This window comes from Lepidochelys kempii, chromosome 4, assembly GCF_965140265.1.
Source record: "Lepidochelys kempii isolate rLepKem1 chromosome 4, rLepKem1.hap2, whole genome shotgun sequence".
Lineage (NCBI taxonomy): Eukaryota > Metazoa > Chordata > Testudines > Cheloniidae > Lepidochelys > Lepidochelys kempii.
Window position 1 is genome coordinate 18,827,566 of NC_133259.1, and position 13,885 is coordinate 18,841,450.

At 38.9% G+C, this 13,885-nt stretch overlaps 1 protein-coding gene across 12 annotated transcripts in view; it reads left to right on the forward strand.

Annotated features, from left to right (window-relative positions):
• The window catches only part of PTPN13 (protein tyrosine phosphatase non-receptor type 13), a 186,926-nt gene that overhangs the window by 58,710 nt on the left and 114,331 nt on the right, over positions 1 to 13,885 (forward strand). For all 12 annotated transcript variants that reach the window (XR_012158461.1, XM_073340606.1, XM_073340600.1 and 9 more), the window contains exon 4: positions 11,128 to 11,193. Coding sequence is in view for 11 of the 12 variants with exons in the window: in XM_073340606.1 (XP_073196707.1) it covers positions 11,128 to 11,193 (66 nt within the window). In the remaining variant the exon portion in view is untranslated. The remainder of the gene's footprint in view (positions 1 to 11,127; positions 11,194 to 13,885) is intronic.

Here is a 13,885-nt window from a genome sequence, read left to right on the forward strand (position 1 = left end):
AGCCATGTTAGTCTGTATTCGCAAAAAGAAGAGGAGTACTTGTGGCACCTTAGAGACTAACATTTATTTGAGCATAAGCTTTCGTGAGCTACAGCTCACTTCATTAGATGCATTCATTAGATGGAAAATACAGTGGGGAGATTTATATACACAGAGAACATGAAACAATGGGTGTTACCATACATCCTGTAACGAAGTCCCCCTTCTCCTCCTCCCTGCCCCCCAAGATTAGGTGCTCACCTAAGTAAGGGTGAGCTTGAACATAAATCTAAATTGTATCTGCATCGTTAACTGACTAGTCTTCCAAATGGCTCCAAATTAGCCTTTTTCTTTTTTCTTCAGCTTTAAGGTTTTCTTCAGCAAAATACCCACTCAGCCTAGCAGAATATGGACAGGGCTGGGAATGAGAAGGGGATGGGGTTCTATTCCCACCCCTTTCATTTGACTGGTCTTCATAATCCTAAACTCTTCAACTCTTATTTAGGGGGATGTTGCAGGGTATAATAGTGTGGAAGTCACCCTGATGTGGCCGCTGTGGTCAGATATGACATTGCCTCAGTTTCCCCTGTGGGCTATCAGTCAATTCTGCGAGGCTTGTATATTATGAATGATGCCCCTTCAGGGTTCTAGAATGGCTCCTTCTCTGAACTCTGGGCCCCTCCAGATGGAAAACTACAGCAGCTTGTTTCTGGAGTGGTGTGTAATTCCCCAAAGACCTGGACTTCTTGCTGCTGTGTGTAAGGTCCCTTCACTGGGATTGGGCTTTCCTAGGGCTTTGCCATTCATTGCCCTGCCCTTTCCTAGGTCCCCTTTGTTTCTGGTGCTCTCTGAACTGCTCCCCTGAGCAGTCTCTTTCCTTGGGAACTTCCTCTCTGTGTTCTGTTCTGTTCTGTTCTGGTGAGCTCTCGTGAACTCTCTGGGAACTTCCTCTTTCTGTTTTGAGGCTTCCTGACTGAGCCCTCGGAAGCCTTTATTAGACTGGGTGATGTTCACCTAATTAACTGCCGCCCAGCTACTTAGTCAGTTAGTCTCCAGGTGGATCACTTTCCTTAGTGGAGCCCGTCACAGGTAGACGGGGTGCTAAACCTCTCAGACCAGCGGCCTCCATGGGACAGGACTACAGCCAAAATAGCTGTGTGTTTGGAAGCTGTTATATGGCTTGGCAGGACTCCTCCTGGAGGAGCAGTTTGTGTGGCTTTGTTCTGAAGGAGATTGGTACTAGAACTATTGCTATTACATGGGCAAGGACTAGCTACACTTTGATATATTTTTTTCTGAAAACTTTTTAAATTGTCAGTTTTCTCTAGAACCGTATCAATTGAATATCCAGTCTAAAGGATGCCCTCCAAGAAATGTATTTTGGTCTGTATATGTTTCTTCAGTGGTTGAAAGCATTTGGCTTCAGGCCTCTTGCCTTGCGACACAGTCAAGGCTATCTATTGTAAGACAGGTATATATACCTTGTGGTAGATTAGTGTGTTAACTGTTCAGGGCCAAGAGACAGAAGTGCCTTACACAAGTAATGGTAGAACTGAAGTCAGTGGAAGTTTTGCCAGAATAGGGACTGCAGCATCTGGAACTCACAGATAAGAGGGATAATTCCAGACTTTGTGATAGTGGTACTGTGAAGCACCTTGTAGTTAGAAATCTTTACTAAAATTTATAACTTGAATGAGCGGGTGCAGTTGAAGTCAGTGGAGCTGTGCCACTTTGTACTAGCTCTGAATTTGGCTTAAGAACTCTCTTATCAAAAGCACCAGGGAAATAATCAGTAAATTCCTTAAGCAGCTAAACTGTGTGTAGGTGAAATCTTTTACTTCAAAGATGGGTGCATTCTTAATTTAACACTACATTTACTTGATGAAAAGAAAAGGAGTACTTGTGGCACCTTAGAGACTAACCAATTTATTTGAGCATGAGCTTTCGTGAGCTTATGCTCAAATAAATTGGTTAGTCTCTAAGGTGCCACAAGTCCTCCTTTTCTTTTTGCGAATACAGACTAACACGGCTGCTACTCTGAAACCTGTCATTTACTTGATGGCGTTTGTTTGTTTTCTTTTTAAAAATAGAAGAAGAACACTCTATGTTGCAAACCAGAGGCCCTGTGTTTCCTTGTTGCATAGAAAGAAGTTAAAACTGATGGGAACTGATGTGGCATGTTTCTCTTGCACTTGAACTCATTCATTGTTGATGACCAAATTATGGCCTTTGTCCCCACATGCCGCTGTGATTAATTCTCTCAGATTGTGGCTCTAGCTTATGAAAATGTACATTTAGCTATTATATGACATCTGATAACATAATTTTCTGGAAAGTGGTGGTAGTACAGTTGTGACCCTTTACCTCTGCAAGCGCCTGAATTCATATTTTCTTGGGAAATTTTTGCATGTTGACATATATATGCCTTGGTTTGCATAAGGAGATTACTCATACAGTTGATTTAACTTGGTTTATATCCTTTTAGCTTGTGGTATTTGGTTTTAGTGTTGTGTTGAAGTTTTTTACTGGAGTTGAATACATCTAATTTTGGGTTGAATTCTAGCTAACTTTGCACATACACATGTGGCAGGAAAAAAACCCCCAAAACCGAACCACCACTGTATCAAACTGAAACGATGCAACAGAATTTGAAGAAAATTGGGTTCCTCGGTTCTTGTTCCCCAGTCAACTTGAGAAGAGGCCATTCTGCTGGGCCGCCAACAAAAGAGTTGTGTATGAGTAGGGCCCTACAAAATTCATGGCCATGAAAAACGCATCACAGCCCTTGAGATCTGGTCTTTTGTGTGCATTTACCCTATACAGATTTCAAGGGGTAGACCAGCATTTCTCAAATTGGAGGTCTTGACCCAAAAGGAAGTTTCAGGGGAGTCACAAGGTTATTTTTAGGTGCGTTGCGGTATTGCCATCTTTACTTTTGCGCTGCCTTCAGAGCTGGCTGAAGAGCTGCGGATGTTGGCCAGGCGCCCAGCTCTGAAGACAGCACCTTGCCAGCAGCAGCGCAGAAGTAAGGATGGCAATACCATATCATGCCACTCTTACTTCTGCCCTGCCTTCAGAGCTGGGCGGCCGGAGAGTGGTGGCTGCTGACTGAGGGCCCAGCTCTGCAGGTAGCACCGCAGAAGTAAGGGTGGCAATAACATACCAGGCCATCCTTACTTCTGCGCTGCTGCTAGCGGTGGCTCTGCCTTCAGAGCGGGGATCCCGGCCAGCAGCCGCCGCTGTCCAGCTGCTCAGCTCTGAAGGCAGCACCGCCCCCCCGCAGCAGCGCAAAAGTAAGGGTAGAAGTACCACAACCCCACACACACACACAATAACCTTGCAAAAAATATTTTTTTATTGCTCTGTAATAAAAGCTTTGCTGGGAAAAGGCATGAGACTCTCAGATGTTTTGGGAATACTGTTCAGTTTGTATATTAGCTAACCTAGAATTAATAAGGTTGTTGTGTAGTAGAGATTTAAGGAAAACTTGTTTTTGGGTCAGGACCCCTACAATTACAACACTGTAATTTCATTATTTTACCGATTGAAAACTGAAATTTCAATGATTTTTTAAATCCCATGGCCATGAAATTGACCAAAATGGACCATGAATTTAGTAGGGCCCTATGTATGAGTTTAACAAGGTACATCCATAACATTAGGAGCCTGATCCATATGTTTGTTTACCATAAATGTGTGTATATGAAACTTGCCTGGCCAAGCTGTGGTTCGTGCAGTTTCAGTTCAATTAATTCCTTCCTACTACATGGCAGATGTGCATGCATGGGGCTTTTTAACAGCTGTTAAAGGTGTATATTAACAGTACTTTTTTACCTGGTTTTGTGGGGGGACTGTGCTATTTACATCATTTTTAGTGTCTGCCAGAATTAGGCCATATAATTTAATTTATCTGCAGCTTCTGGCACCAAAAGGTATCAGGAATATTGTCTTGCAGTTATGTTGTCTTATTTTAATTTAAAAGTGCAGCAGGTTGAATAGAGTGAATTTTTAAAGAGTGTATAAAGTTTAGAATGTAATAGGAGAAAAAGCGTGTGATAAACTTGCATATATCACAGTGAGCAGATAGGCTCCAAGTACAAGTTTATTGTTTTAGGTTACTGAACTCTGAACTGTACAGAAATCATTCAAATGTAGCTTATTGTGTAGATTAAGGCTTTATGAGGCAGACATTTTTGAAGGAAAAGTCAGTCTGTGTTGGATAGCATTCCTTCAGAAATATTTCTGTTTCTATATGTGTATTGTCCTTCAGAGTTAAGTGAAATTTCTTTTGCTAATGGTGACCCTGCCTGCATCTTTGTCTGCATCTGCCCTTCATCCCCTGTATTTATTCCAAAATCCTTCTCGAATGTCTCTCTTTATCTCCTTCTCTCAATCCCAATTTTTTCCTTCTTTCACATTGCCTCAGACATTTCAACCAGCTAATATTTGTCAACTGTACAATGCAGCTCTAATCCTGACTCGGGCCTCTGGTTGCTGCTGTAATGCAAATCATAATATAGTGTAGATTTAGCTGAAGAAGAATGTTTCTTTGGGGTAATATTCTGATCCATTGCAAGGGATGGTTGACAAAGCAATCTAATGAAAAGGATATGGAGGCAAATTGCTGATTCTGCGGGGAAAATATGTCAATCAAAATCAAATACATTGCTCTTCTGGCATAAAATGGATAGAAGTCAAACCCTTCTGTAATGAAAGATAATTTGTCCCATTTCTAATAATCTGTGTTAAATGTTGTTTAAGACACAGTAATATTGCCTCATGATTGGTGTGTACCATTTCTTTAAAATGTTTATGGTTACAATATCTTTCCTGTGCATCTTGCCCATAACCCCAGTGTCATCTTCCCTTCCATCTGTATTAAGCTAAGTTTTGAGTGGTGTCATGGTTAGTTTCTGTGATTTATTTACTTTTCATTTCTTAAATGATGTTGTATACATGCTAATTTCATCTGGTTTTCAATTTTAAGCTTCAATCTTCATTCAGTGTATTTCACTGCAGTTTACCAAACTAGTTTCTGAGTGGAAATCTTTGATTTATTTTCAGTTCTTGTTCTGAAATTGGTTCATGTCAGAATTTTACTGAAACCAAAACAAATTCCTGTTTGTAATGACCTCTTAAAACACAATGACAGGGTTGCATTAGTATTTGGGTCATGACTTCATTTCTTCTAAACCAAAGAAATTATGTATTCAACAATAAATATCATCCAAAGTGCTAGTCAGACAGTGAATGCCCTACTGATTCGAAGTCTCTTGTTAAATTGAACAAAAAAGTTGACTTTGTAATTGTAGGCTTATTTGAAATATACAGTTGCAAATCATTCCACAAATAATAAATTTGTGATATGAATTTAGTGCTACTTATTTCTTGTGAAAACTGTTCAAAATATTTTAATATAAATCATAAAAGCCAAAAATCAGGATTACCAAGAAGCATTTAAATAAGTATCTTAATTTTTTGGAGGTGCAGAGTACTTGCAATTCTTATTGAAGTTCATATTTCAACTTTACCTTGATATAATTTGTCTTAAATAGTACAGTGTGTATACATAATACACATGTATATAAGAACGCATGCTTAGCTTCATTCTTGATCTTCTTATTATCAGCACTTTTAAAATAGATGCATTATCTAGTTTTAATGTACTTGACATTATCGCATATGAATGGAGTTTGAGATAACAATGCACAAGCCTCAACCATGATGATCAAATAAACAGCCTAGCCTTGGTATGAGATTTTTTTTTCCCCAAAAAATATTTGGCATGACATTAGTCTGTCAAACCATAATGAACAGTTAGAGAATAGTATATAATAATGATATGAAGAAATGTAAAATACCAACATGAAAGTAATATAACTATGTTTTTAAACTCAAATTGTAACAAATATGAGTAAGTGCAATTCATTTTATTCATCACAAGCATTTTTATATGTAAAAGGTTGCTTCATATGTATGTAGCTTATGCAATTTTGTTTATATTGTATAGTGCTGTTGTAATAGTTTGTGAAATACTACATTCAGAAGAACCTCAGCAATTCATGCAAACTGATCCCAAATTAAGCATACAATGGAGCACCCACACCACAATGTGCTTTGTTCACTTATTTTGAAAAATAGTTCTTCACTGTGTAGTAGAGATGCAGTAAATTTTGTAAAAATAATGGTCTTAGTATAGGAACCTCTTTACAATGCTCTGTAATAAAAGCTTTGCTGGGAAAAGGCATGAGACTCTCAGATGTTTTGGGAATAGTGTTCAGTTTGTATATTAGCTAACCTAGAATTAATAAGGTTGTTCTGTAGTAGAGATTTAAAGAAAAACTGGTGTTATCAGTTAACTATTTTATACCTATACTACCTGGTTTTCGTAAGTATATTTTTTTCTTCTCTCCATTCTCTGTTGCCAGATTTATTTATGTATGTATTTATTTGTTTAACGTTGATGGTATTGCAATGGTCTAGTTTCCTTTTCATGCATAACTATGGTGTGTCTGTGGCACAAATTGGCAATGCTCTCTAATCTTTCAGTAGAAGGTCTTGGTAATAAGCTGAATATGAGAAGTACCAGCTCAGTATTTGGAGAGTTCATTTACTTGTAGATGACTAAGTCGATGACTAAGTCAATGACTAGCACATTCATTAAACTGAGAGTCCCTGATACCTGACTTTGACTGTCCAATTGGAAGGTAAAGCCCATAGCAATCTTTCCACAAAACAAGGAAAACTTAGTTCTGTGGCCATCATTTCTTTCCTCAGTGAAAAGAGGTTCTGATGCATGTGTGAAACATTGCTAAATATGTAGTACCTGCAATTGAGGGATCTGTATTTAGGAATAAAGCTTATTTTTATGGTTGAAGCGGTCAAACAGTGACTTCTAACAATTCCCTTATAATCCAAATTTCAGATATAGGGTTAAAGGTAAAAAATAGCAATAAATTACAAAAAAAAACCTAACCAAAAAACCCAAAACCCTATGTCGTGAGGGTAGCCATCTTAGTTTGGTTTGTGGTCCAAAACCATGTGCAGTTGGAAGCCAGTTTGCAAATAAGTCTTTAATTTTTCCGCTGAGCATTCACAACCACCATATCAAAAAAAAATGTCAGCTTCAGCTGAAGGTACATGTTTAAATACCATCGGATTCCCTTTCCAAATAACCTGGTGGAACATACATTGAAGATGCAAGTCATGATGAATGCCAATTCATTTGGGTTAGTTTTTTTAGCTCCTTGGAGAAGCAATCAGTTTCTGAGTAAATTTCACTTTTTTTTTTTTTTTTACTGACTGAAATTAATCTCCTCCTGACCTCTCAAAAACTAGATGGGTTACTCGGTCATTGTGTGTTTTTCTGTGTAAAATACTTTAACACTTTTCAATACCATGAGCATGTTTTCTGAAACAATTAAATATGTCCTTTCCAAAGTGATGTATACTATGTATAACCGATTAAGTGAGCTGTAGCTCACGAAAGCTTATGCTCAAATAAATTTTAGTCTCTAAGGTGCCACAAGTACTCCTTTTCTTTTTGCGGATACAGACTAACATGGCTGCTACTCTGGAACATGTATAACTTTGTCTTTTTAACAATGTGAAAGAAGTTGAGCTGAGTTCATTCTTATTATTGGCATTCACCTCTACAAAGGTCCCTGCTACAACCAAGCTAAGACTTTGGGGGACTGAATATTCCAGTTCTCCCAGATTAAGCTATGGCCCTGATACTGCAACTGCTTGCTACTTGATGTCGTTCCATTCGTCATTATCAATTAAAAGGGAAAAAAAATATTTAAGTCTGCAGTTGATAGAACATGGTTTCAGGATTGGGCCTGTTATCTAATGGGTATCAAGCCAAATTGCACCCTCAGTTGCATCCTACAACACCAGTGAAATCCATGAGATCTTGAACTCAGAAAAGTTTGTATGGATGTCACATTAGGAAAAAATGGCCCATTGTCTTCTTAGGCACAGCATTACCACAAATCCCTCCATGGCATGTACTCCAGCTTTGTTTATAATATATAAAGTAATTTACAGAAAAATTCCAAGAAAAATATTTTGTATTAGCATAATCCCTCCTCCCACATATACCTCAGGCGTAAGCTTTACGATTCATCAGCTTGTTGAACTGAACTCTCATGGTGAATATAACCATATGTCAGCTGTATTAATTCTATCACAATCTCATATCAGTGCAGCCCTCTGCATGACTCATACGCTGTGTGTGTTGGGAGACAGACCTCTTTGTAATAACCGGTGGAAGCTTAGGACTCAAGTGCTCTTCTGGATGCCTCTATTTTCAAATGTTATGTGGAAAATAGATAATAAAAATAAATAGAGCACCGAATGGGGAATATGTTGCTCCTAAACTGCTGACATTACCATGCCTTGACGTGGAGGGATTAAATGAAAGGAGAATATTGCACCTATTTTGTAGTGGAAAACTGAAAATATTTCATATGTATGATTTTTTTAAACCACAAATTGGAAATTTGAGATTATCAATTTTTAAAAATTAATACACGCACTGAAAATTTTCAGGAAAAGAACTGAGAATTTGATGAAATGCAAAGGAAAAAAGGTGATTGTTTTAAATTAAAATGCACACCATATTTATCTGTTTCTAAGTCCTATCTAGCTGACAATAGGCTACTAATTATTTTTGACTGACATCAATGGCAGCATGAATATGTAGGTGGTTTTGTTAACAATGGGACCATTGGTTCACATGTCTGAAACATAGCATTGAATATTTACCTCTGCTTTTCTTTAGCACAAAATATATTGCACTTCTTAAATTTAGGATGGCTGAAAACCATACATAAGAGCACTTACGAGATATTTGAAAAAGTCTGCTGAAGCACTCTTTAATTTTTTGTTGTTGTTTAGAATTTATATACAGGACTGATACTTGGCAATGCAATGAAGGAGGCTGCCATTTTCACTCTCACTTACTATTCAGGTCACAAGCCACTTGGCATAATACTTTATTTAGGTGAAGCAAGAGCTTTGTGTATATTCTGCACTTTAATGTTGATTTTGCAATTCAAAAAGCCTTTTTAATAGCAATGTCCATATTTATTGTGTAAATTTGTAAATACAACTATATATATCAGAGGGTGGCTGGCTCGCCCTGTACATGAAGTAGTTCCAGCTTCCCTGTGCCAGAGCAAGTGCTCCCACTCTGGCCAGTTAAGAGGGCAGGGCAACACCTGAGGCAATAAAGGATAGAGAGAATCTGAGGGGCAGAGACCCCTGGGAGACAGAGGGACCTGGTGAGTTCCTCAGGAAAGAGGCAGGTGAGAGCTACCAGGGGATTATGGAGGGTCCTGGAAGGAAGCTGTAGGTGGTTTCTGGGGAAAGACGGAAGGCAATAGAGCAGCAAAGAAGGGTTTGCTGGCTGACATCCCAAAGCCAAAGAGCCAGGGCCAGACAGCAGCAGCGGGAGTCTCCTGCTTACTTCTAAGCTGGAGATGTAGCCAAGGGCCAGAGAACTCTGAAGGCTGGAGAGCATCAGAGGAATCTGCCCACTGACATATTCAGGGCCAGAGTGCTGGACCTAAGGGAACAGGGAGAGGGAGAGATGCTTCCCTGGTGAAGATCATTTCCCAGCAGAGAGCTTGTGCAGAGTTACCACTGAGAAGAGTGGGCTCACACTCCAGTTGGAAGTGTTGGGGTGGCCATCTTGACAGAGGGACAGGTGAGATTGGTGAGGAGCCTCGAGTGTGGCAGAAGATGCTGGCTTGTGGAATGTTACGTCATGGGGTTTTGAGGATAATATGCACTGGGATGATAGATGGACTCTGTGGAGGACTTTTGTTATGAACTGAACTGTACTATGGTTTTGATAATAAACTGGCCCCACAGAAGGGCATTATTGAAGCAAGGGGGCCTGAAGTGGAGTTCTTGGGTTACCTGAGAGGGCACACTTGTGCCACAGCCTACCTCAGGAGTTTGCCCCTTGGTGGGGCTGCCATTTGATGAAGTGAGCTGTAGCTCACGAAAGCTCATGCTCAAATAAATTGGTTAGTCTCTAAGGTGCCACAAGTACTCCTTTTCTTTTTACCATATTATTGTTTCATAAAAACTAGAGCAATAATAAATATTAACTATGGTAGCTCTCTCCTTTGTCTCCCACAGCATCTTCTGTGTAGATTGTAGATCTCTCTAAATATTGTCTCTGGTAGATTATAAACTCTCCAGGGCAGAGATTGTCTTAATATCTGTGCCTTTTACCAAGTCAAGTGTCTGGTCAGTGCTGAACAAATACATAACTTTGTCCTAGAATTGATTTAAATATATGTTTATCTTGCTAAAATTATGTAATGCACCTCTTGCTTTAAATTATACAGTTGTTACTAACACATGTTTACTGTACAATAGTTGATTTGTCCAGTACAAAGAGTGTCATTACCACATTATATATACAAACAGTGCAGATTCATTACTATTCACTACTTTTTTCTATTGTTATTTATTTGTATTACAGCAAGGCCAGTGGCCCACATTAGGATGATCTGTTGTGCTGGGACATGTACAAATATGTAGGAAAACACATTTCCTGCTCTGAGGAGCTTACAATGATTGACATTTTAAGATGACAACCTCATATGTTGTGTACATAGGTGAAAGTCCGTTGACAACCCAAAAGCCAGTGTTTGTGATCCTAAGTGTTTCACCACCTTCAGAACTATGCGCCTTTTAAGGCTTGCAGGATTGGAATGCCCTGCTGCATTTCAGAATGTGTTCATCACCATCAAGTGTCATAATCTTATCTATGTATACTGGGGCTTAATCTTAAATGAAGAGTAAAAACTAAATGAAAAAGTTAGAGGAGCATTAATAAGATTTTTGCAAGTCTTTTCCCATAGTGGGATTTGCTGCTCTGACTGTAATGACCAGGGCAAAGGACAGTTCAGAAGTTCTCCAAGGCAAGGAGGCTAATTGAGTCCATGGCTGAGCTTAGTTGTCAAAAATGTAAATGTGCAATAATGCACCTAATTTGGGCGGGGGAAAGGACCACCCTGTTTCAGAATGTCAAGTTCATAACACCCACTTAATACTTGAAGGATATACTGTCTAATTTCCAGAACTGTCCCTTCTTTAAGTTTACAGATTGTTTGTGTTGTATTACAGATTCATGTTTATTCTCTTGGTATGACCCTTTATTGGGGAGCTGACCATGAAGTCCCTCAAAGCCAAGTAAGTATTTTTTTAAGACTTCTTTTATAAAATCTCACCATTTTAAAATTTTAAAATGGGGTTTGTTTGATAACCTCCTCCACGTTTCTAAAAAAAACAGAGTAACAGGGCAAGGTAAACCCTTGGGATGCTGGTGGGACTGGTGAGACTAAGTGAAAAGCAGGAGTTTTTACATAGTTTGGGTTTTTGTAATTTACATAATTACAAGGTGCTTGTGAGAGGGGAAAGATGTCCCAAGGAGCAGAATTTAGGGCTTGTTCCTCAAGCCCTCACTCATGTGAGTAGTTCCATACATATAATGGGACTACTCTAATGAGTAAGAGCTGCAGAATTAAGCCTTTTGGGGCATGAACCCAAGAGGTACGAGAACTTGCAACTCCCATTGCAGTCATTTCGCAGTCACGGGGGGTTCCAGGTTCTCAGTCTTCCCAGGATCAGGCCTAAATATGTAGGGTTAGAGGTAAAATGTTATTACCTGAAGTAGTTTCCTCTTGAATACTGAGGCTTGGTGGCTGAACTGTGGACTTCCAAGTTATGGGTACTTAAAGGTGAGCTTACCAGAGTCTTACTGCAACAGACAAGAGAAAGACTGTTGATGTATTCTGTGATCCTGCAGCTGCAGAATTTGTCACTGAATTCACTCTTAACCATAACGCCGCTGAGAGCAGGGGGTTTTGCTGTAGAATTAAAGACTTTTTTTACCACAGAATCCACAGAGCTTTGATTGTAGTGAAGCAGCTTGCTTTGTCCATTATAAGACAAAACTACTGTTCTTCTCTAATTAATACTCTTCACTGTTTCTATTCTGGTTGTTTGCTTCTTTATTTTTCTTGATTAGGGGTACCATAGTGTTGGTTTGAAGCAGAGAAAGCACTGGCATTGTCTTCCACTTTGAAGTTATGTGAAGTCAACTTTGCCCTTATGTCTCCCAATGAACCACAGCTGTTTAAGTCTTATAAAAAACAACTTGCTTGTATATCATGCTGTGAATCTATCAGAAGAAAAATCGTATTTCTGTTTTATTAAGGATTCTAAAATGGGTTGCTTTTTGTTTGTCATATTGAAATTTCTTTAATGCTGTATAGTAAAAAAGTATTTGTGATTTACTTAAAAAGATACTAACCACTGTGCTCCATTTGGCCCGAATATAATTTCTGTGAGCCTAAGGTAGGCATGTTTGGGTGAATTCATTACATGACTGCCTCTGAAGGGAGAGTACTTGTTGAGAATAGGGAGTAGACTTCTTTGCTGTTGACTTGCCAGCATCTTCAGACACAGTTATGGCCTGGTTAGAGCTTAACCTCATTGCTCAATTTGATTATCTCGTATACAGTATGTGCACCTGTCAGAACTCCTTCAGTCAGGTTTGGGAGGATTTACTCTTTAGCATTTGACTCATCTTCTTCCAGAGCTCTTTCATCTTAGGAAACAAAAAATAAAACAAACAAAAAAAACCCACACAACAACTACACTTTAAGTCAATAGCTGAAGTGGTTGGAGGAGACTGAAAAATTAGGAGTCTGTATCCAGAAAGTAGATTCAGTGATGAGGTAGGGATATGCAGATATTATATGTTCGGCCTGACTCCTGCTCAGATGTGGGTGAAAAAACAGGTTTCAGCACAAAACTTACTCAGCTGCTAAAAGATGTATTATTATTACTACTAATTAAATGGAGAAAGCTGTTGATACAGTGTTATGGCTGAGAAATAAAGGGAAAGATTTTCAAAGGCAGTGAGGGCAGTTACTCCTTTGATTAGGATTCAAGCACTGACGTATTTCAGCCCTAATAGCTGAATTTTTGGGGAAAACTAGCTATTGAACATAGGGATTTATAATGAATGCTTTCATTACTGTAACTATATTGTGGCTTTGGTGATATTATAACCTAAAAAAGAAAACCTACCATTTTAAAAACCATTATTTCCTCCCAAAACCAAAGAGTTATCTAGTTGCATGCAGGGATCATTTGGTTAGAATGGAAAAACAAAGCATGCTCTGAAGAGTTTCATCCAGAAGTTCATTATGCTGTGCTAACGGACTCTTTGGGTGGTTACAGATTGTCATTGACTTCTTCATTCAAAGCACATGCTTCTGGCGTTTACAAAGTGTCATCTCTTTCATGATAGTATTGATATATTCTGTAACTACTAGGATATTTTTAGAAAAATATATTCCTTCAATATTATTTATATAACTATAGCACCTTGAGATGCCAACAGAGATCATGGCTGCATTGTAGTAGGTGAGTTCCATAATAAGAGACAGTCCCCATTCCGAAGAATTAACACTTTAAAAAGACAAGACTGACAAAAATGTGGGAGTATTATGAACCCCATTTTACCTAGGGCAAACTGAGACACAGAGAGAGACTGTAACTTGCCCAATGTCATCATGCTAGTTTGTGGCAGACCTGGAATTGATTCCCAATCCTGTGCCTTAACCATGAGACCAAAGACCAATTATTATTATTTATTATTTGTATTACGGTCGTGCCCTATAGCCCATGGACCATGACCCCATTGTGCTAGACATTGTACAAACATAGGACAAAAAAACCATCCCTGCTCTGAGCGGCTTGCGATTCTTTCCTTCATTTTGTACGTTCTGTAGCTAAAGGTAAGGGCCAGATTGTGGCTGACCCTATGTGGGTGTACAAGTTTGGGGAAGAGGATACAAAGATCTCCCCGCTC